The 24,504-nt window shown below is 33.8% G+C and overlaps 2 protein-coding genes and 3 long non-coding RNA genes across 7 annotated transcripts; 3 read left to right on the top strand and 2 right to left on the bottom strand.

Annotated features, from left to right (window-relative positions):
- The first annotated feature begins 398 nt into the window (after positions 1-398).
- LOC142219740 (uncharacterized) lies at positions 399-927 on the top strand. The gene is made up of 2 exons (XR_012717733.1): positions 399-545; positions 631-927. It is a non-coding gene; the product is annotated as an uncharacterized LOC142219740 (long non-coding RNA).
- A 3,479-nt stretch (positions 928-4,406) lies between these two features.
- Positions 4,407-5,124, top strand: LOC142219739 (uncharacterized). The gene is made up of 2 exons (XR_012717732.1): positions 4,407-4,863; positions 4,944-5,124. It is a non-coding gene; the product is annotated as an uncharacterized LOC142219739 (long non-coding RNA).
- Positions 5,125-9,158: 4,034 nt separating this feature from the next.
- Positions 9,159-9,742, top strand: LOC142219738 (uncharacterized). The gene is made up of 2 exons (XR_012717731.1): positions 9,159-9,239; positions 9,303-9,742. It is a non-coding gene; the product is annotated as an uncharacterized LOC142219738 (long non-coding RNA).
- A 2,991-nt stretch (positions 9,743-12,733) lies between these two features.
- LOC142223512 (uncharacterized) lies at positions 12,734-13,974 on the bottom strand. Of its 2 annotated transcripts, none has more exons than XM_075293404.1 (2): positions 13,830-13,974; positions 12,734-13,615 (listed from the first exon to the last, which is right to left on the bottom strand). In XM_075293404.1, exons 1-2 carry the CDS (start codon positions 13,920-13,922, stop codon positions 12,836-12,838), a joined length of 873 nt encoding a protein of 290 aa, XP_075149519.1. In that variant the 5' UTR covers positions 13,923-13,974; the 3' UTR covers positions 12,734-12,835. The 2 variants fall into 2 exon arrangements, with proteins under 2 accessions (XP_075149519.1, XP_075149524.1); XM_075293409.1 differs by lacking the exon at positions 13,830-13,974 and adding an exon at positions 13,673-13,823.
- A 5,826-nt stretch (positions 13,975-19,800) lies between these two features.
- Positions 19,801-22,130, bottom strand: LOC142223496 (uncharacterized). 2 transcript variants are annotated; one of them, XM_075293394.1, is made up of 3 exons: positions 21,974-22,130; positions 20,593-20,806; positions 19,801-20,523 (listed from the first exon to the last, which is right to left on the bottom strand). In XM_075293394.1, exons 1-3 carry the CDS (start codon positions 22,067-22,069, stop codon positions 19,928-19,930), a joined length of 906 nt encoding a protein of 301 aa, XP_075149509.1. In that variant the 5' UTR covers positions 22,070-22,130; the 3' UTR covers positions 19,801-19,927. The 2 variants fall into 2 exon arrangements, with proteins under 2 accessions (XP_075149509.1, XP_075149502.1); XM_075293387.1 differs by having other exon boundaries at positions 19,801-20,806.
- Positions 22,131-24,504: the final 2,374 nt, after the last annotated feature.

The following is a 24,504-nucleotide window of genomic DNA, read 5'->3' as shown; positions in this document are numbered from 1 at the left end:
AATAAAGTAATGCTAACTTTTCCTATGTTTAACGCTTTCTTGCTTTGTAGTGAAAAAAAAAAAACAAAAAGTCAACAAATTTAAAGACGATTTCATTAGAGATTGTGTCAAAACTATTACAGGCAAGTTGACCTGAGTCAAACAAAATGTTCTTAACCAGATTTAAGTCGAATCAATAACTATAAATGAAATGTTTGTAGGTTTTTGAACAAGAAAAAAAAACTTTATATCAGACAATTGCATCTTCTATGCTATGCAAAATTCGTATTTTAAAGACATGAAATCTTTGGCCTCATGACAGTATTGTTTTTTTTTTTTAGTGTACAGTAGGGTATTTTTGTACAGTTAGTATTTACACAAATTTATAATAACTTTGCCAACAATAATATATAAGCTGAGGTATTTCTATTGCTCTCATGCATAAAGTATTAGTCAAGATGAACGTTTTAAAGTACGCATTGCTTTTTCAAACATTTTTCGCGATTTTAATTCTACCCATTTCAATGGAAGTACCCATTAAAATTTGTGGAGATAATATCTTTGATGTAAGTATTGGCTTACAAAAAAATTTATAATTCCACATATAGGGATATATTATTTACTACTAATATAATTTATATATCTTTTTAGTGTGTTAAGGACTTCTTGCAGGGAAATATGAATAAAAATATGACATTTAAAATAACACATAACAATAATGAAACGAAAATCAAGCTAACTCTAACAGGTGAAAATGTTCAAAATTGAAAATAAAATAATTTTCATAACCATTTATATTTAGAAATATTTTTATAAATTTAATCTTGTAAAATTTAAATGGTTTAAGGGAAATTTTGTTGGTATTTTAATGTAGATTTCAAATCGTGTAAATGCATTCAATGAACTGTCAATAAATTGTTTTAAATATGGGCATAAATACATTACAAATTGTATTTCATTCAATATATTATTTGTTTATGCAACAGATTTGATTTTTGAATATTTAAAAATGGTTCAGGATTAGAACCATTTTGGGAGGAGAAATTTAAAGCAGGTTGAATCAAATGGTTTGAAGTTCAAAGCATTTGGACTTTCGAGAAGAAGTTTGGCAAATGGTAAGAAAAACTATTACGATTTTAAATTGTTCAATTTCTATTCCCACATCCATTTAAAAATCGAAACTGAAAAGAGTTAAAATAACTACTGATCAATAATTAAAAAATGGTTGGAATGAATGGACAAGGAATGAATCAGCCATTGGACTAAGGTTTTAGGAGGAGGTTGACTGGAAACGCAATATTTTTGGATCTTAGAGAGACTAGTGTGGCAAAGTGAAGATTTAAAATTTTTGTTTGTTTACTTATTGATTTACACTTTTATAGAAATGCAATTTGGAATCATTTTCCTGTATAGTTGACTATTCAAGTTTTATCCCCTGAAGAGACTTCTATTGAATAGAGGGTTTCTGGCATAATTTTCTGGACGGTTGGCTGGTTGACTAAAATACGAGGGCAGTTCGGAAACTTCTTAGCCTAGTACAAAAAGCGCGGTAAAAACAGGAAAAAGTTAAGTGTTTTGGAAACTTCCATCTCGGTTATGAATACATGTTAAATTTTGTTTCGATCTGGAAACTCCTTCATATAGAAACAGGTGTTCAAAAAAGACGCATTCAGATTTTTTTTTCAATGGGAAAAATTAGAAATGCGTGCTGTCATTAAATATTTCCTTAGAACATGTTTATCGGGACAAGAAATTCATAATGATATGGTGAATGTGTTAGGTGAAAGTGCTCTTTCATATGCAACAGTAAAAAATTGGGTTGCTGAATTTAAACGTGGTCGTAAAAGCATTGAAGATGAACCACGTAGTGGACGTCCAAAAACAGCAACAACAACAGAAATTGTAGCCAAAGTGCATGATATGGTATTAAATGATCGACGAATAAAAGTGCATGAAATTGCTAATATCATGGGCATCTCAAATGATCGAGTCCATTTAATTTTGCATGAAGAACTACAGATGAAAAAGCTTTCTGCAAGATGGGAGCCCCATTTGTTAACAGTCGATCAAAACGCATAAGAATGAACACTTCTTAAGCTTGTTTGGATCGTTTTAAGCGAAATGAAATGGATTTTAAGCGTCGTTTCATAACTGTTGATGAGACATGGATCCACCACTATACTCCAAAAAAAAAAAAATCTTGTTGGCAAGCGTTTTACCTCAAATGAAGATGCAATTACAGTTGTAAACCACTATTTTGAAGACCTTGAGGAAAACTATTTTAATCAAGGAATAGAATTGCCAGAAAAGCGTTGGACTAAGTGTATTGAAGTTTCAGGAGATTATATTGAAAAATAAAAATATTTTTGAAAAACTAACTATTCTCTTTCATTGATAGGCTAAAAAGTTTCCGAACCCCCCTCGTAGTGTCCCTAACGAAATTGAAATGATCCTTGGCCATTTATTTCACAGTCGTTGCCATTTTGATAATATTGGAAGCTTTTACTATCCATGCATAGGCATCGAGATTTTCCCCTAAAAACTTAGTGGACTTTCCAACTCACACTGAAAAAAAGCATATCCGGATCCAAAGATTTTGTCTTTACTCTAAAAATTTTGGTATTGATTCCGAGCCATAGAAGCGGAGAATACAAGTAAGAACACTTTAAAGACGCAATTCTCTTTTAAATTTGGGTTTTGTGTACTTGCTTTAAGGAAGAAAATTTTAATTTCTCGTGTTCATATGCCATCAAAATCATTTGAAAACGAGTTAAGGAAAAAACTTTATATTAGAGAAATGCGTCTTCTATGCTAAGTAAAATTTGCATTCGTATTTTAGAAACATCAAATCTTTTTTTTGCTTTTTGGGCGTCTAGAAAGTGTATTTTCTATCCGATTTGCCTGTAATTGGAAATCTAGAGGTATTCTGGGACCATAAAGACGTGTGCCGATAATGGGGTGTATCGGTCCATGTTTTGATATAGCCCCCATATAGACTGATCTCCCGATTTTAATTCTTGGGCTTCTAGAATCCGTAGTTTTAATCCAATATACCTGAAATTTGAAATCTAGATGTATTCTAGGACCATAAAGACATGTGTCGAAAATGGTCCATGTTTTGATATATTCCCTATATAGACCGATCTCCGGATTTTACTTCTTGGGCTTCTATAAACCGTAGTTTTTATCCAATTGGCTGAAATTGGAAATGTATAGAGGTATTCTAGGAAAATAAAGAGATGTGCCGAAAATGGTGTTTATTGGTCCATGTTTTGATATAGCCCCCATATAGACCGATCTCTCGATTTTACTTCTCGGTCTCATAGAATCCGTAATTTTTACCCAATGTGCCTTAATGTGTTTATTGGTCCATGTTTTGATATATTCCCCATATAGACCGATCTCCGGATTTTACTTCCTGGGCTTCTAGAAACCGTAGTTTTTATCCAATTGGCTGAAATTGGAAATGTAGAGGTATTCTAGGAAAATAAAGAGATGTGCCGAAAATTGTGTTTATTGGTCCATGTTTTGATATAGCCCCCACATAGATTTTAATTCTTGGGCTCGTAGAATTCCTAGTTTTTACCCAATTTGTATGAAATTAAAAAATTAATTGATACTATTAATTTTTGTAAATTTAATTAAATGTATGTTAAGGCTCAATTCATTTTTGTGAAATTTTTTCTGTGTAATTGTGAAGAAACAATTTTTAAAATGAACTTTATTAATATTCTACAAAAAAATCATCCAAATAATTCACCATGAGGCAAACAACAAATTGATAGAATATTTATACGCTTTTAATTAAAATATTGGTTATGCCAAATAAACGTTTTAATTAAATAATATTATGCCTATCTTCTTAAATGCCTAATGTTCTTAAATTAAATTGAATTGATTCGATCAATAAATCAACAAAATAAATTTTTTTTTATTGAGCGTCATGCAATTAGCAAAACTAAGTAAAAAATTTTAGACAAATTCATGACAATTTATTAGACATAATTATTTTTTTTCACTTGCATAAGAAAATTTCGTAGTGTGAAAGAAAAATTGGATATCTAAATTGAAAAATGTCTTTAGTGTCAAGATGGGCCAAATATTGATACAATTTACAAAATTTAACAAATTCTAAAGTATTTTGTGGGAGACACGAATTTAGTAATTCTTTATGGTTCATGTGTATAAGTTTTTCCCCTCTTTAGTTCATTTAATTAACGTAAGCATTAAAGTCAAGAAAACTTTCTTAAAACATAATAATTCCATGAACTAAAATAGTATTAAATTGGCTTTAAATTGTCATATAGGCTTCACTTTTTTTGAGTGTATTTAACAAATATTAAGATGCCACAGTAATTCTAATTTTCTTGTTTAAACCAATATTTATTTGACTTTAATTTTACACCAATAAGGTGGGTATTAAGTTCGAGTTTAGCCGCTTATTTTCACTAAAGTGAAAACTAAATCAGTAAAAAAGTCATAAAATTATACATTTTTGTTGCAGATTTCATTATAACTTGATGGGGAATATCCCAAAGCAAATTTTCACAAAGTTTGTATTCATTAAAATGGATTATTAAAGAAAAGTAATCGTGAAAAAATGACGATTTTAGCGGCTAAACTCGAACTTAATACCACCTTTATTAACGAATTGTTAGTGCATATTTAAATAAAGACATACATTATTTGACACGTTCTATTGCACAAAGTCACGTATAAATAAATCTATCACATTTTAAAATTATATTTATAAGTCTTCTCAAACGAGGAATAAAAACTTATAATTATTTCGAAATGAAAATTATTTTACCATATTTATTGTTTCACATATTTGTAGTAGTTTTTGGTTTGAGATTTCCAGGATGTATAAAGGAAAATCAACCGGTAAATGAATTAATGAAATTCAACCTTATTTATTGTTAATTTTTACTAATTCTTATGTATTTTTATTAAATGTTACATAGTGCATGTTCGATCATACTTGTTGCAGCGGTCATTGCCACAGTGAAGAGGGCCCCGAGTATACTTTTGGTATGTGCAGACCACCTCATTATAAAGATATGACCTATATATGAATATGAGTTGGATACAAATGGTTCGAAATTAAATAATTTACAATAAATATATTTATGGGATGCTACTCAACTTTTAGACAAGATTTAATTATATTTAAGCTACCAAATATCATCATATTTTGAAGTGAAGTGAATTTCACATTTTAAATGTTAAAATTTTAAATTGGCCTAAAAAACAGAAATTATTATATTATTTAAATATATTAATGAGATTAATTGTACAACCAATCTTACAATCAAATTTATATTTCGTTCCAAATTGTCCGAGCTAAGTTTTCGCAAAATTATTATAGCAACTTGATACTTATTAATTTTTGGTGGAAAGTTAACTGTTTTGCCAAAAAATACAACAATTAACAAGTATATACGGCCGTAAGTTCGGCCAGGCCGAATCTTATGTACCCTTGACCATGGATTGCGTAGAAACTTCTACGAAAGACTGTCATCCACAATCGAAATACTTGGGTTGTGGTATCTTAAAACTTCTTAACATCGTTTTCTAAATTGTGAGTTAATCCATAGGTGGTATATATTAGGCAAAAAAGTTATGTGTAGTTAAGTCTACAAATAATTACGAATCGATATGGACTTTTTGCACAGTACGTAGAGAGCCAGAATTGAAATATGGGGGTCACTTATATGGGGGCTATATACAATTATGAACTTGATATGGACCAATTTTTGTGTGATTGGAAATCGATTCATCTGAGGAATATATATAACTATAGACCGATATGGACCTAGTTAGGCATGGTTGTTAACGACCATATACTAGCACAATGTACCAAATTTCAACTCACTCGGATGAAATTTGCTCCTCCAGGAGGCTCCAAAACCAAATCTCGGGATCGGTTTATATGGGGCTATATATGATTATGGACTGATATGGACCACTTTTAGCATGGTTGTTAAATATCATATACGATCTAGAGGTGTGCGCGTGACTGAAATTTTACTCACACTCACGCACATTCACGAAACAACATGTTTATTCACGCACGCTCACGCACGATACGTGTTGTAGCCAATCCCACTCACGCACATTCACGAAATGAAAACCAGTACTCACGCACGAACTACTTTTAAAGACTCACGTTCACGCATGATTCACGACAATTCTCGTGATTCACGACAAATTCACGAACCTCACGACATTTTCCAAACGGAAATCTGCGAAGGTAACAAACTTCAAAAATAGAATATAGTTCGAAAGCTAAATTAATTTCAGTTAAAATACGAGTATGAATTAAATCTTGATTTTTTTCGTGAGCGTGATTTTGCGGAAAATTTATTCACGCACATTCACGAACCGATTTTATTTCTCACGCACGCTCACGCACGACATATTTATTTTAGTCCCATTCACGCACATTCACGAGACTTGCTTTGGATTTTGTTCACGACTCACGTGATTTACGCGTGTCACGAGAATTTCGTGTCACGCGCACACCTCTAATACGATCACCACGTACCAAACTTCAAGCAGATCGAATGAATTTTGCTTCTCCAAAAGGCACCGGAGGTCAAATCTGGGGATCGGTTTATGTGGGAGCTATATATAATTATGGGCTGATAGGAACCAATTCCTGCATGGTTGTTGGATACCATATACTAACATCACGTACCAACTTTCAACCGAATGGGAAGAATTTTGCTCTTCCAAGGGGCTCTGGAGGTCAAATCTGGGGATCAGTTTATATGGGGCCTATATATAATTATGGACCGATTTCGACCAATTTTTGCATGGGAGTTTGAGGCCATATATTAACACCACGTACCAAATGTCAACTAAATCAGTTGAATTTTGGTCTTCCAAGAGGCTCCGGAGGTCAAATCTGGTGATCGGTTTATATGGGGGCTATATATAACTATGGACCGATGTGGACCAATTTTTGCATGGTTGTTAGAGACCACATACTAACACCATGTACCAAATTTCAGCCGGATCGGATGAAATTTGCTTCTCTTAGAGGCCTCGCAAGCCAAATTTGGGGGTCCGGCTATACGTAAAAGTGGACCGATATGGCCCATTTACAATACCATCCGACCTACATAAATAACAACTACTTGTGCCAAGTTTCAAGTCGATGGCTTGTTTCGTTCGGAAGTTGGCGTGATTTCAACAGACGGGCGGACGGACATGCTCAGATCGACTCAGAATTTCACCACGACCCAGAATATATATACTTTATGGGGTCTTAGAGCAATATTTCGATGTGTTACAATCCCATTCTATGGTGGAGGATATAATTACAAATTTTTCTGATTTAAATCGATATTATTGATTACTTGGCGGCTAATTTTGAATCGATTGAGTCGACATATTCGGCGGCGACTTCGACTGGCAAAAACTGGTCGTCAGCGGCTAAAAAGCAAATAAATCTTTGTTAAAGGACACAATCTTTAGAACGAGGGATACAACTTTAACTACAAAAAACTTTGTTAGTCAAAAAAATTGGTTCCCAGAAAAGAAACTTTTTTAGGTCTACGCCGAAAGAATTTTTACATTATGAAATTTGTCATTGTTTTGCAACCAAAGAGCCTTTTCATAAAAAGAACGAAATATTACCTTCTTTTGACAAACTTTGTTGTTCATACACGCTCACAAAAAATCGCTTCTGTAACATATACTCCCAAACATATTTTGCTTCAAGCATATACATTTTTGGGTATTGCCCAAACATTTATATGTTTGATCTCTTCCAATATATAATATGTTTGAAAGCATATTGGTCTAAACAATATATGTTTGGGTAGTCTAAGTTCCAAACATTTTGTATTTTTGCATCCAAATTCAATAATGTTGTCTTCCAAAAAACAATATGTTATTATGTGAACATATAATATGTTTGGAAGCATTTTGCACCCAAAAATATTATATGCTTAAAAAAATTCTCCCAAACAATATTGTGCTCAAAATTTTATTTATTTATTTATATATTTACAATCATAATGAATTATGAAAATAAACATGTAATATAGGTGCTAACAACATAGGTTTTCGACCTGAATGCTCAAAATTTTGTTTCTGCCCAATTGTATATTTCCCCACATCTTTCTCACTTCCACGAGATTTTTTAGTTCTTAGCACCTTTTTCTGTAATACAAACATTGTAGAAGAAATTATTCAATTGTATGATTTTTTTATTTTAATTGTACCTTTTGCCGGACGGGGATTCGAACAGCGGACCACACAGTTTGTAAGGATCAAAGAAGTAGCTGATCAATTGCCCAAGGAAAAATAAAATGTTAATTTTGTAATAACAAGCAACAACCACCAACTTAATTCAATATCGCTCCCTGTTAAATAGCGCTCCAAGCTACTAAACACATATATGTTTATAGGCTATTTCTAAATTAATATATGTTTGCATCCAAGCATATTATATTTACAAACATTTTATGTCCCAAACATAATATATTCTAACATATTAACATATATGTCCCAAACATGTTATGCTAGTTTATGAACATTATATGCTTGCACTCAAAAATATTGTGTTTAAAAATTTGTGTTCCAAACATATAATGTTTATAGCCAAACATATGAAAAACAGTCTTTTTCATCCGAGTAGTTGTACGAAAAACTTTATGAAATATTTTGGTACTTTTTATGAGACATATTCGTATTTTTTATGAAACGTGTTCGTACTTTTTGTTAGAAACAAATTTTATTGTCCAAAGTGCAATTAGTTGTGAACATTCATAAATTCGTAAAATTTCGTAGACATTTCCTATATTCGTAAAAATTTCGTTGTTTTAATGAAGAATTTCCGAAGAATAGTTAATGTTTCATAAAATTAACGAAGAGAATTCTTTCGGTGTACTTAAAATTTCGTTTCACAGAAAAGAAACCATCTTTTTGTTGCATGAAGTAGTTCAAAATTAACAACATAGCTGTCGCAACACTAAAATTTTATTTCTGATCCTAATGAAGTATATTCCAAAAAAGAAAACTGTAAATGACAACATATATTTGTTACTATCTTCATTTAGTAGTAATACTGTAATGTATTAATTAGGGAAAGTTTCGTGCTTTAAAATTAATTATAGAAATCTAACAGAGTATATAAGGTGAGATAATTGATTTCCCCATATGCGAGTATCTTTAAAAATGAAAATGTTTAATATTGTATTTATTATCGCTGTATATTATACAAATATTACACGCAGTATACCGATGATGTACGTTTGGCTTTTTATAATTAAAAAAAAGTGCCTTATAAAATTCCATTATTTGTTTTTTAGTGGATAAAAAACTGCGAGGAAATGCGATTATGTAGAAGTGGATTAAGCTCAACATCAATGAAACCAAAATAAGGCAAACTCTTATATAGATTTTTAAGTGCTAAAAAAATATTTTTTAGGTCTTGATAGAATTCCTCTTGTATTAAATATTAAAAAAGTTATATAAAAAACGTACAAGATTAGTTCCCAGCAAAAAAAATTGAAGTTCTTCTCAAGGCACAACTTTAAAAGAACTTCCAAACATGCTCTCCCAAAGATGTTTTTATTTTAACTGCACAGGAAGTTCATTTGAGTCAATTTCTTTATAACTCGCTTTTTTCATATTTTAAATGGGAATTATTTTTTTGTGTTTCAAATAGGTTAAAAACAGAATAAGAACTAATAAAATGGTACAAATTATTTAAGTTTAGCCGAAAAAATGCTAAATCATTTATAGAAAATTTTCGAATTTTTGAAAATATCTGATCACAAAAGTTCCAGACAAGCGTTAGAATGCATTAAAAAATCGTAAAAAATCGTAAAAATTATTTATTTGTCAAAAAAATTACAAAATTTCTTAATTCACATCCAAAACAACTGAATTCGCCTCAAACCTTAAGAAGTGATGCAAATTCAGTGCAGCGGCTGTTGAAATGTTGGACATCCATCCTATGACAAGCCCATCAAATTCATCGCTTCTGCGTCAATTTGGCACTACTTCCGGATCCAAAAAGAACATTTTCACTACTTTTTTAGCGATGCTTTTAATAAGTTTTTCATTCCTTTTGTAACACATAGATTTCCATCTAAATAATATACATACGTATAATCTTGATCAGGTTGAAATCCCAAGGCGATCTAACGATGTCCGTCTGTTCATCTGTATGTCTGTACGGAGCGGCCGTAATTCAATGGTTAGCTTGCCCACCTTGAATACAAAAGGGTTCAATCGCAGTTTCAACCGAAGACTAGTCTTGGACAAAATCGTTCATCGTAGTGATTCGGACTTATCGCTCCTTTTGTAGAAAGGAACTAGTTCCTTTAAATCGTTCCGTCGTTCAATCTCGTTCTAACCATTCGTACCGGTTTTAATAATTAACATCACTACCTTCAGAGGAACTAGAGTGTTTATATCGTTCCTTCGTTCCATTTATTTCCTTTGAATAAATTCAAGCAATCAATCGTTTAATATTTTACAAGCCAACAACATGCAAATAGTGAAAGAAGAAGAACGTTTGTATGTACTAGAAAAGTTTGAATTAAAATTCCATAATCGGTGTACTTTTAAACCACAATAATTTGTTTAATTTTTAATTAAATGCAGCTTAAATGGTGCGTTTTATTAGCATCATAAAATTCAATTTTCATATTTGTTTTCTCTTTAACCTTCTCTCAGAGTGTCTTTCCATATGATGGTGATAAAAAACTGACCAAAGTGGAGTGAGATATTAAATAAAAAAGGAACTATAGGAGCAAAAGTGGCGGAACTGGTACCGGTCGTTCCATTTGGCGAATCGTTCATTGGAACTTGAGCTAAACCTGAATAGTTTAAGTGAGCCTAAAAAAATAATAAATAAATAATAAAATAATAATACCTAACATAATCTAACCTAATTTTTATCCCAAACACGGTTTTATGTTCTCCGGAAAATGAAACTGATAAAATAGTAAATTGAACAAGTATATACGGCCAGGCTTATGTACCATGGATTGCGTAGAAACTTATACGAAAGACTTTCATCGACAATCGAATTAATCGGGTTGTGGTATCTTAAAACTTCTTAACATCGTTTTCTAAATTGTGAGTTAGTCCATACGTCGTATATATTAGACCAAAAAGGTATGTATAGCTAAGTCTACAAATAATTACGAATCGATATGGACTTTTGCACGGTACGTAGAGAGCCAGAATTGAAATATGGATATCTCTTATATTTGGGCTGTATACAATTATGAACTTGATATGGGCCAATTTTTATGTGATTGGGATCTATTTATCTGAGGGCTATATATAACTATAGACCGATATGGACCTAGTTAGGCATGGTTGTTAACGGCCATATACTAGCTTAATGTACCAAATTTCAACTGACTCGGGTGAAATTTAATCCTCCAAGTGGCTCCAAAACCAAATCTCGGGATCGGTTTATATGGGGGCTATATATGATTATGGACTAATATGGACCACTTTTGGCATGGTTGTTAAATAACATATAGTAACATCTCGTACCAAATTTCAACCGAATCGGATGAATTTTGCTCTTCCAAGGGACTCCGGAGGTCAAATCTGGGGATCGGTTTATATGGGGGCTATATATAATTAAGGACCGATTTCGACCAATTTTTGCATGGTTGTTAGAGACTATATACTGACACAATGTATCAAATTTCAACCGAATAGGATGAATTTTGCTCTTCCAAGGGACTCCGGAGGTCAAATCTGGGGATCGGTTTATATGGGGGCTATATATAATTAAGGACCGATTTCGACCAATTTTTGCATGGTTGTTAGAGACTATATACTGACACCATGTACCAAATTTTAGCCGGATCGGATGAAATTTGCTTCTCTTATATGGGGGCTATATATAATTATGGACCGATGTGGACCAATTGTGAATGGTTGTTAGAGATCATATGCTGACACCATGTACCTAATATCAACCGGATCGGATGAAATTTGCTTCTCTTAGAAGCTCCGCAAGCCAAATCTGGGGATCGGTTTATATGGGGGCTATATATAATTATGGACCGATGTGGACCAATTTTTGCATGGTTATTAGAGACCTTATACCAACACCATGTACCAAATTTCAGCCGGATCGGATGAAATTTGCTTCTCTTAGAGGCTCGGCAAGCCAAATCGGGGGATCGGTTTATATGGGGGCTATTTATATATTTAGACCGATATGGACCAATTTTTGCACGGTTGTTAGAGACCATATACTAACACCATGTATAACATTTCAGCCGGATAGATGAAATTTGCTTCTATTAGAGGATCGGCAAGCCAAATTTGGGGGTCCGTTTATATGGGAGATATACGTAAAAGTGAACCAATATGGCCCATTTGCAATACCATCCGACCTACAACAATAACAACTATTTGTGCCAAGTTTCAAGGTGATAGCTTTTTCCGTTCGGAAGTTAGCGTGATTTCAACAGACGGACGGACGGATCAGATCGTCTCAGAATTTCACCACGACCCAGAATATATATACTTTATGGGGTCTTAGAGCAATATTTTGATGTGTTACAAACAGAATGACAAAGTTAATATACCCCCATCCTATGGTGGAGGGTATAAAAATTGAAACGATTTTCCAGCATATCTAGTAGGGAAAGATTCCGTCCTCCTACAAGAGATCGAAATTTCATCTATTCTATTTTATACATAAATATGAAGTATGACACGGAAGTTCAATATTATACAAACGATAATAGAACTGATATGCGCTCGACATTTCCTTTTATTCAAATGTTTGTTTTCATTGAACTGTTATCCTCTTGAGCAGTATCACATCTACGAGTAAATAGCTAAGTTTTTGTTCAAATTAACTGTTTTCAACCACATAATCAAGAATATCAGGATCTAAATCCGGTCCTTGTTTGTTGTTAGCTTTCTTGTAAGGTAAGATAAATATCTTGATAGGTTTGGTTTCCCTTACTTTGGATATAACGGTTGGTTTATCAGTAGTTTTGCGTTTTGGTTTAAATGTGGTTGGGTTAGATTTCTCTGTTGTAGATACACCGATTGGCTTATCTTTTGTATCAGGCTTGGGCCGAAGTGTTGTAGTGGTCGATTTCCTTGTTGTCAGTATACCGTTCGGTTTATCTTTTACTCTATTGGGATTTGGTTTAGGCGGTTTAATCGTTGATTTCCTTGATGTGGGAGCTACGGTCGACTCATCACTTGTATATGGTACAATGTCCTCTTCGTTAATTATTGGTTGCCTTGTGATGGATGCAGCGATCGCTGGATCATTGTCAATATCGGATGCAGCTATCGCTGGATGATTTGTAAATTTTAGAATATCAATATCTTTAATTATTGGTCTCCTAGTTGCGGCTTCAATTATCGCTGGATCATTTGTAGATGGTAGAATGCCAATATCATCAAATATTGATTTCCTCGTTGTGGTTGCAACGATCGGTTTATCATTTATGAAAGGTAGGACGTCCATATTGTTTGGAGGTCTGATTGTTGGAGTTGCTTCTGATGACCTTTGAATATTTGCAGTGGTTTTTGCAGTTGGTTTGCCCCACAATTTTGACTCGAGATCATGCAAAAAAGTTGAATATGTACCACCAAAACTCATAAAAGAATCCAAGCCCTAAAAAATAAATTAAAAACTTTTATAAAAATATATTGAGGAATTTGTTGTAAATACATTTTCCATCTACGGTTAAAAGTAAAAACACATAAAATTTGTTGGTGGGAACGGAACAAGAGAACATCGCTTTCGGTTATATAAAGAAATACTGTCGATGATTTAGGTGTAGAAGAGTATTTATCCCGACTCCAATGTCGATCTAAAGATATATCACCTGCCGCATAGATTCCACAGGGTTTTCACCAAAAGCAAATGGTGTCAAAAGCACAGCCATAAAAAACAGGTAAATGAATTTCATTGTTTCCATTCGCTGACAAAGGCAAACTAAAAATTAAAAAAATATATATATTTGTTCCTAACCAATGTGCAAACGTGATTTTTATTTGTGCTAATAGAGGCATTATTCCAAACCATGATCTCCCATTTAAATGTAAAGAAGTACATACACAGGGTGGTAGATATTTAATGCAATGGAGAAAAACGCTATATTTTTTTTTCTTTAATTTTATTGTTATATCCCAGCAAAACAATTTGGAAGTTCTTTCACAGGCACAACTTTAAAAGCACTTCTAGAAGATGCACTCCCAATGATGTTCTTTATTTTAAGTACCCATGAAGTTCTTTTAATTCAATTTTTTAGAACTTGGTTTTTTCTTATTTTTAATGGGTAATTTTAACTTTTTTTGTTTAAAATAGGTTAAAAACAGAGTAAGAATTCATAAAATGGTACAAATCTTTTAAATTTTGTCGAAAAAATGCTAAATCTAATCCGAAAAAAATCAGAATAGAATCCATTAAAAATTATAAAAAATTATAAAAATTATTCATTTTACAAAATATCGCAGAATTTTTTGATTTACATCCAAAACATTGCATTCGGATCACACCTAAAAAAGTGATGCAAATTCAGTGCAACGGCTGTTGAAATGGAGAACTTCCGTCCTATGACAAGCACATGTTAAATTCATCGCTTCTGCGTCAATTTTGCACCACTTCCGGATGCAAAAAGAACATTTTCACTACTTTTCTTGGCGACGCTTTTTTTTGCTGGGATATTTTAAAGTTTTAAATAATATAAAACTTTACAATTTAGATTTTTTCGAATCGGCTGCATTTTTCATGAATTATGGTCTTCAAAGCCATTACTTGCCGCACTAAAGTGGCTCTGCAGTCCCTACGAGAGACCTCTTTTTCAAGCCATATCAAGCCCCACTGTCGATGAATACTAGCGATGAGGGCCGTTACGGCGGCCCCCCCCATTACCGGTGGAGCTTGGGTTCTGGTGACCAATCGAAAGGGTAAATTTTTAGCTGGCTTCTTTGGCAAGTAAAACCGGTCATTTTGTTTATTCACAAACTGCTCAATTTGGAACAGCTTCTCATCGGAGGAAACCAAACTCTTTTTTTAATGGCACTGGCACATTTCGGTTCACTTTTACATATAGCCCCCATATAAACGGACCACCAGATTTGGATTGCGGAGCCTCTAAGAGAAGCATATTCCAACCGGTCTGGTTGGAATTTGGTACATTGTGTTAGTATATGGTCCTAACATACGTGCAAAAATTGGTCCATATCGGCCGCTAATTATATATAGCTCTCATATAAACCGATCCCCAGATTTGGCTTGCGGAGCCTCTACGAGAAGCATATTTCATCCGATCAAGATTAAATTTGATAAATGGTGTTGGCTTATGGTCTCTAACAACCATGCAAAAATTGGTCCATATCGGCCGATAATTATATATAGCTCCCATATAAACCGATCTCCAGATTTGGCTTGCGGAGCCTCTAAGAAAAGCATATTTCATACGATCCGGCAGAAATTTGGTACATTGTGTTGGTATATGGTCTCTAACAAACGTGCAAAAATTAATCCATATCGGCCCATAATTATAAACCCATATAAACCGATCCCCAGATTTGGCTTGGGGATCCTTAAGAGAAGCAAATTTCATCCGATCCGGCTGAAATTTGGTACATTGTGTAGGTATATGGTCTCTAACAACCATGCACAAATTAGTCCATATCGGCCGATAATTATATATAGCCCCAATACAAACCGATCTCCAGATTTGGCTTGCGGATCCTATAAGAGAATAAAAAAATCCGGCTGAAATTTGGTACATGGTGTTACTGTATGATCTCCAACAACCATGAAAAAATTGGTCTACATCGGTCCATAATTACATATAGCCCCCATATAAACCGATCCCCAGATTTGGGTTGGTACATTGTGTTGGTAAATGGTCCCTAACAAACGTGCAAAAATTTGTCCATATCGGCCCATAATTATAACAGGTTGGTTGATAAGTCCGCGGTCTGACACATAGATGGCGTCGCTAGTATTAAATGCATATTATTTTTATATAGTACCAACCTTCAAATGATTCGTGTCAAAATTTGACGTCTGTAAGTCAATTAGTTTGTGAGATAGAGCGTCTTTTGTGAAGCAACTTTTGTTATTGTGAAAAAAATGGAAAAAAGGAATTTCGTGTTTTGATAAAATACTGTTTTCTGGAGGGAAAAAATACGGTGGAAGCAAAAACTTGGCTTGATAATGAGTTTCTGGACTCTGCCCCAGGGAAATCAACAATAATTGATTGGTATGCAAAATTCAAGCGTGGTGAAATGAGCACGGAGGACGGTGAACGCAGTGGACGCCCGAAAGAGGTGGTTACCGACGAAAACATAAAAAAAATTCACAAAATGATTTTGAATGACCGTAAAATGAAGTTGATCGAGATAGCAGAGGCCTTTAAGATATCAAAGGTGTTGATCATATCATTCATCAATAATTGGATATGCGGAAGCTCTGTGCAAAATGGGTGCCGCGCGAGCTCACATTTAACCAAAAACAACAACGTGTTTCTGATTCTGAGCGGTGTTTGCAGCTGTTAACTCGTAATACACCCGAGTTTTTCCGTCGATATGTGACAATGGATGAAACATGGCTCCATCACTACACTCCAGAGTCCAATCGACAGTCGGCTGAGTGGACAGCGACCGGTGAACCGTCTCCGAAGCGTGGAAAGACTCAAAAGTCCGCTGACAAAGTAATGGCCTCTGTTTTTTGAGATGCGCATGGAATAATTTTTATCGATTATCTTGAGAATGGAAAAACCATCAAAAGCGACTATTATATGGCGTTATAGGAGCGTTTGAAGGTCGAAATCGCGTCAAAACGGCCCCATATGAAGAAGAAACAAGTAAGGAAAGCCTACAGTCGGGCGGTGCCGACTATATTATACCCTGCACCACTTTGATAAAATAAATTTTCGATACCATATCACATCCGTCAAATGTGTTGGGTGCTATATATAAAGGTTTGTCCCAAATACATACATTTAAATATCACTCGATCTGGACAGAATTTGATAGACTTCTACAAAATCTATAGACTCAAAATTTAAGTCGGCTAATGCACTAGGGTGGAACACAATGTTAGTAAAAAACAAGTAAGGAATGTCTAAAGTCGGGCGGGGCCGACTATATTATATTGTAGATCTAAATTTTCGATACCATATCACATCCGTCAAATGTGTTGGGGCTATATATAAAGTTTTGTTCCAAATACATACATTTAAATATCACTCGATCTGGACAGAATTTGATAGACTTCTAAAAAATCTATAGACTCAAAATTTATGTCGGCTAATGCACTAGGGTGGAACACAATGTTAGTAAAAAATATGGGAAACGTTTAAATCTGAAGCAATTTAAAGGAAACTTCAAAAAAATTTATTTATGATTTATCGCTCGATATATATGTATTAGAAGTTTAGGAAAATTAGAGACATTTTTACAACTTTTCGGCTAAGCAGTGGCGACTTTACAAGGAAAATGTTGGTATTTTGACCATTTTTGTCGAAATGAGAAAATCATATATATGGGAGCTATATCTAAATCTGAACCGATTTCAACCAAATTTGGCTCGCATAGCAACAATGCCAATTCTTCTCCCTGTGCAAAATTTCAACCAAATTGGTTCAAAACTCTGGTTTCTGGGACCGTATTAGTCCATATCGGTCGAAAGATATATATGGGAGCTATATCTAAATCTAAACCGATTTCAATAAAATTTGGCACACTTGATTATGGTACTAATTGTTCTTCTTGTGCAAAATTTTAAGCAAATTAGGGTAAAACTCTGGCTTCTGGGGCCATATAAGTCCATATCGGGCGAAATATATATATGGGAGCTATATCTAAATCTGAACCGATTTCTTCCAAAATCAATAGGGATCTATTCTGAGCCAAAACACATAGTTGTGCCAAATTTGAAGTCGATTGGACTAAAACTGCGACCTAGACTTTGATTACAAAAATGTGTTCACGGACAGACGGACAGACGGACATGGTTATATCGACTCAGGGACCCACCCTGAGCATTATTGCCAATAACACCATGTGTCTATCTCGTCTCCTTCTGGGTGTTGCAAACATATGCATTAACTTATAATACCCTGTTCCACAGTGTGGAGCAGGGTATAAATATGGGAAACGTTTAAATCTGAAGCAATTTTAAGGAAACTTCGAAAAAGTTTATTTATGATTTATCGCTCGATATATATATGTATTAGAAGTTTAGGAAAATTAGAGTCATTTTTACAACTTTTCGATTAAGCAGTGGCGATTTTACAAGGAAAATATTGGTATTTTGACCATTTTTGTCGAAACCAGAAAAACATATATATGGGAGTTATATCTAAATCTGAACCGATTTCAACCAAATTTGGCACGCATAGCAACAATGCCAATTCTTCTCCCTGTGCGAAATTTCAACTAAATCGGAGTTAAAAATTGGCCTCTGTGGTCATATGAGTGTAAATCGGGCGAAAGCTATATATGGGAGATATATCTAAATTTGAACCGATTTCAACCAAATTTGGCACGCATAGCTACAATGCTAATTCTACTCCCTCTGCAAAATTTCAACTTAATCGGACCAAAAAATTGGCGTCTGTGGTCATATGAGTGTATATATGGGAGCTATATCTAAATCTGAACCGATTTCAACAAAATTTGGCACGCATAGCTACAATGCTAATTCTACTCCCTGTGCAAAAGTTCAACCAAATTGGGGTAAAACTCTGGCTTCTGGGACCGTATTAGTCCATATCGAGCGAAAGTTATATATGGGAGCTATATCTAAATCTGAACCGATTTCAATAAAATTTGGCACACTTGACTATAGTACTAATTGTTCTTCTTGTGCAAAATTTTACGTAAATTAGGGTAAAACTCTGGCTTCTGGGGCCATGTAAGTCCATATCGGGCGAAATATATATATGGGAGCTATATCTAAATCTGAACCGATTTCTTTCAAAATCAATAGGGATCTATTCTGAGCCAAAACACATACTTGTGCCAAATTTGAAGTCGATTGGACTAAAACTGCGACCTAGACTTTGATTACAAAAATGTGTTCACGGACAGACGGACATCGCTATATCGACTCAAGAGCCCACCCTGAGCATTTTTGCCAAAGACACCATGTGTCTATCTCGTCTCCTTCTGGGTGTTGCAAACATATGCACTAACTTATAATACCCTGTTCCACAGTGTGGAGCAGGGTATAAAAAGTGTTGCTCCACCAAGACAACTCACCGTGCCACAAGTCATTGAGAACGATGGCAAAAATTCATGAATTGGGCTTCGAATTGCTTCCCCACCCACCGTATTCTGCAGATCTGGCCCCAGCAACTTTTTCTTTTTCTCACACCTCAAAAGGATGCTCGCAGGAAAAAAATTGGCTGCAATGAAGAGGTGATCGCCGAAACTGAGGCCTATTTTGAGGCAAAACCGAAGGAGTACTACCAAAATGGTATAAAAAAATTGGAAGGTCGTTATAATCGTTGTATCGCTCTTGAAGGGAACTATGTTGAATAATATAAAAAGGAATTTTGAAAAAAAAAATGTGTTTTTCTTTGTTAGACCGGGGACTTATCAGCCAACCTGTTACATATATTCTTCGCTTCTTTGGATCGGAATCAATACCAACATTTTTAAAGTAAAGACAAAATCTTTGGAACCGGCCATGCTTTTTTTCAGTGTAAGGATCGCTCAACAAGTGGAGGTTGCGGCCTGGTTCATGGTAGCCACCGAAAAAGCTTCAATCATAATATTCTGTTGTCCGAATATTATGCATATTTCTTCTACTTGTAAAAACAAATGACAAAAACCTCCTAAATAATTTGTCTTTTATTAAAAATCAACATGGGCCCTTAAACTATAACCACTTATAAGGGATCACTTCCAAAAAACTAATGTGAAAACTTTACAATAGATGCTTAAATCCTAAGCATTCATCTTATTCCAAGTTCATATTCAAATCACTATTTTCGATGTAATTTTCCAATAATTCGGGATCAAATGACAACATTTTCTTGCCATAATCTATTTTTTTGGGAACACCAATTAACTTAGAGTTTTGCCCAACGACAGGTCTTTGCCTAACTGTTGGTCTAGATGGTGTTATTGGTTTTGTATTTGCTGGTGGTCTAGGTGTCGGAGAACTTGGCTTCAGAGTTCTTGTCGCCGTTTTGTTAGTTCCGGTTGGTTTAAAAGTAGTCGATCCTAACGGTTTACCAGGTATACTGGGCATACTGGAATTGCGTGCTGGCCATGTCTTCAAAGTTGTGTTAGTTCTCAATGTGATTGGTGTGCCATATGGATTTCCATTGTTTGACATTGGACGTATTGTATTAGTTACATTTCGCTTTGGTATGATCGTTGGTTTACTTGGAGTTTCGATAGTACCTCCCGATTTGATGGATTTTTTACCCGCTTTATTTGGATTAGGAGTTGCTATAGTACTTTTGGGGTGTGTTGGTTTTATTGTTGTAGATTTGTTTGGATCAATATTAGGTACATGTGGTTTCTTAGGTGATGGAGTTGTAGTAGTACCTAGAGGAATGACAACAATGTCAGGTAGCGAAAATGGAAAACCTTTTTTAGGTATCGATTGCACAGTACTTGTCTCTTCGTCCTCTTCATCATTGTCCAGATGGTCCGGTCTATTGGAATCTTCTTCAGAATTCCATTCTACTACTTCCGGTTCATCTAGATCTTCTTCAGAAATTACTGAACTAATTGGATGAGTATAAGTCTCTTCGCTAAAGGCGGTATCATTTTCATCAATCGTTGGTTTCACACTTTCTGTCATAAGCCCACTCCAAAAATCCATATACTATAAAAAAGAAGGATATTTGGGAAATTATTAAGCAAACCAAAATAAAATAATGAGATTCAAAGTCTTAATTCATATACACGTAGGTGATATGAATTAACGCCTGGAATTTATTCCAGGTGTAAAAATTACACTTAGAGTTTGGTTATCTCGAAGAATAAACAAATCTACAGGAGATGATTGGTAACTAACAAAGTTGTTCGGTTCTATTTAAGGCTTTTAATTATATTTATTCAATTAAAACGTACTTTCCTTTTCATCTACACTGAAAAAAATATTGTCTTGAGTCCAAGATTTTATGTCCTTAAAATACAAATTTTTGCTTATCACAGAAAACGCATTTGCAAAAGCCTATAAACTTTTCAATGAAGTCGTGGTGTTCTTATAAATAGGTGATACGACTTAAAAATGGATATCTTAGCATGTAAGATAATTCTGTCAATTTATTTTGAAGGCTTTAATAATTGTAAACATTCTTTACAATTAATGAAATATTTTGCAAAATTTTATTTTAAAGATTTTTACTTGAAACACAGCATAATTTCTACTTAAAGTCGATTCTGCATTTATGTAATTTGTAATTTCATGAAGAGTACAACTTAAAAACTAATAAATAAAAATCAATCAATTATACAAAACTTTAATATAAAAGGGAATTGTAACTTAAAGGTACACACAAAAAAATTTCACGAAAAATTTTCCAATTAAAATTTTAATTGAGTTTTAAAAAATATTCAATTAAAAATTTAATTGATTCAACAAATATTTTAATTGAAACAAAAATCAATCACAAAAATAATAGTATCAATTAATTTTTTAATTGGATCAATTAACTTTTTAATTGACCTTCAATTAATTTTTTAATTGATACTATCATTTCTGTGATTGAAGACATTTCAATTAAAAATTAATTGGATCAGTGAATTTCGTGATTGAATCAGAAAAAATTTTTTTTTGTGTGTACCCTTACATCTATCGTCTTTTTCTTTGGCTCGGAATCAATATTAAAATATTCGATATTTGGAGCCGGACAATTTTTTTTCAGTGCAAATATTGGCAATATTTAATTGGAATATCTTTGTATTTTTAATTTTGTTGTTTTTTTAACAAAGGAAAACTAAAATTTTCTTTCCGAAATATTCGCTTTATGTATTTCCTTCACCTCACCTCATTAACAAATCTCGTCGGCAAATGAGGAGCTCTGTGGCTTAGAGTACCCGGCGTTAGGAATACTGCTATAAAAATTTTAAAAATTACCGTCATGGCTCTTGGCGTGGCCGGGATAGAGATAAACTAGAAATTCGGTTGATTGTCTTAATTCTTGAAATTGGTATAAACGTGACTTTTTCGAGATGTCAGTTGAACGCATTAATTCAAGACATGTAATGTCTTAAATACATGTACTCAGAATAATATATCTACGAAAATAAATTTAAACAATTAAGTCGATATAAAATGAGTTCTATCACTTTTACTTTTGAATTTTCCAATAAACAGTTTTTTTTTTCTCACCTTAGTAGAAGAATGGATACAATGGTAACATAGGCAAAATGTTATACACACTGAAAAAAAGCATACCCCGTTCCAAAGATTTTGTCTTCACTTTAAAAACTTTGGTATTGATTCCGAGCCAAAGAAGCGGAGAATACAAGTAAGGATACTTTTAAGACACAATTCTCTTTTAAATTTGGGTTTTGTGTACTTGCTTCTAGGAAGCAAATTTAAATTTTTCGCTTTTTCAGCTTTTTTTCTTCATATGCTATCAAAGTCCTTTAAAAACAAGTTAACGACGACTTTATTTTCCAAATTAAGACTCGACTTCTAGTAGAAATTATGCTGTGTTTCAAGTACAAAACGTCTTTAAAATAAAGTGTTGAAAAACATGTCCTATATTTGAACGATTTTTTGCTTTGTAGTCAAGATGCAAAAAGACAACAAATTTAAAGACAATTTCATTAAATTTAAAGATTTTTTCTAAATTATTAAAGTCAAGTTGACCTTAGCCCAAACATTTTTTATTTCATGTTATGATATCCATTTTTAAATCAAATCACTTAATTATAAGGACAATACGACTTCATTGAAAAGTTTATCGACCTTTGGTCAAGGAAAAAAACTTTATACTAGAGAAATGCGTCTTCTATGCTAAGCAAAATTTGCATTCGTATTTTAAAGACATGAAATCTTTGACCTCACGACAATATTTTTGCAGTGCAGTGGGATGAGATACATTAAAATAGTTTCTTACCAAAGCATGGGCAACTTTTTAAATTTTACGATTAAACCCTCAATCATAAAATTTAAGTTTTTTTTTGTCGTGTCAGATTGATCGTATACCACACCAAATGATAGAAAACATACTACATATGAGTACCTTGTTTCTGAAGCATTACGCACCAAAAAAATTTCGAAGTTGTTCTAATGACACAACTTTAAAAGCACTTCAAAAAATGTTCTCCCAAAGATATTCTTTATTGTAACTACACAGGAAGTCCTTTTCACTCAATTTTTTGTAACTCAATATTTTCATATTTTTATACCCACCACCATAGAATGGTGACGGGGGTATAATAAGTTTGTCATTCCGTTTGTAACACATCGAAATATCGATTTCCGACTATATAAAGTATATATATTCTTGATCAGGGAGAAATTCTAAGACGATATAACGATGTCCGTCTGTCCGTCTGTTTGTCTGTCTGTCTGCCTGTCTGTCTGTCTGTTGTAATCACGCTACAGTCTTCAATAATGGAGCAATCGTGCTGAAATTTTGCACAAGCTCGTCTTTTGTCTGCAGGCAGGTCAAGTTCGAAGATGGGCTATATCGGTCCAGGTTTTGATATAGTCCCCATATAAACCGACCTCCCGATTTGGGGTCTTGGGCTTATAGAAATCGTAGTTTTTATCCAATTTGCCTGAAATTTGAAATCTGGAGGTATATTATGACCATAAAGAGGTGTGCCAAAAATGGTGAGTATCGGTCCACGTTTTGGTATAGCCCCCATATAGACCGATCTCCCGATTTTACTTCTTGGGCTTATAGAAACCGCAGTTTTTATTCAATTTACCTGAAATTGGAAATCTAGAGGTATTGTAGGACCACAAATACGTGTGCCAGAAATTGTGAGTATCGGTCCATATTTTGGTATAGCCCCCATATAGACCGATCTCCCGATTTTACTTCTTGGGCTTATAGAAAACGCAGTTTTTATTCAATTTATCTGAAATTGGAAATCTAGAGGTATTGTAGGACCACAAATACGTGTGCCAAAAATTGTGAGTATCGGTCCATATTTTGGTATAGCCCCCATATAGACCGATCTCCCGATTTTACTTCTTGGGCTTATAGAAACCGCAGTTTTTATTCAATTTATCTGAAATTGGAAATCTAGAGGTATTGTAGGACCACAAATATGTGTGCCAAAAATTGTGAGTATCGGTCCATATTTTGGTATAGCCCCCATATAGACCGATCTCCCGATTTTACTTCTTGGGCTTATAGAAATCGCAGTTTTTATTAAATTTACCTGAAGTTGGAAATATAGAGGTATTGTAGGATCACAAATACGTGTGCCAAAAATTGTGAGTATCGGTCCATATTTTGGTATAGCCCCCATATAGACCGATCTCCCGATTTGGGGTCTTGGGCTTCTAGAATCCGAAGTTTTTATCCTATTTGCCTGAAATTGGAAATCTAG

The sequence above is a fragment of the Haematobia irritans genome, chromosome 1, assembly GCF_050003625.1.
Source record: "Haematobia irritans isolate KBUSLIRL chromosome 1, ASM5000362v1, whole genome shotgun sequence".
NCBI classification, from domain to species: Eukaryota; Metazoa; Arthropoda; class Insecta; order Diptera; family Muscidae; genus Haematobia; species Haematobia irritans.
Note: the sequence above shows the minus strand (reverse complement) of the source record. Positions and strands in the feature narration are given on the sequence as shown.

What these genes read in the sequence shown, in the direction of transcription:
- LOC142223512 (XM_075293404.1), bottom strand. Translation starts at nt 13,922, where the DNA reads ATGGAAACAATGAAATTCATTTACCTGTTTTTTATGGCTGTGCTTTTG. An exon ending in CTGTGGAATCTATGCGGCAG is followed by an intron (nt 13,616 to 13,829) that starts GTGATATATCTT and finishes TTTATTTTTTAG; the next exon opens with GGCTTGGATTCTTTTATGAG.
- LOC142223496 (XM_075293387.1), bottom strand. Translation starts at nt 22,069, where the DNA reads ATGACGGTAATTTTTAAAATTTTTATAGCAGTATTCCTAACGCCGGGT. An exon ending in CGACGAGATTTGTTAATGAG is followed by an intron (nt 20,807 to 21,973) that starts GTGAGGTGAAGG and finishes TCTTTTTTATAG; the next exon opens with TATATGGATTTTTGGAGTGG.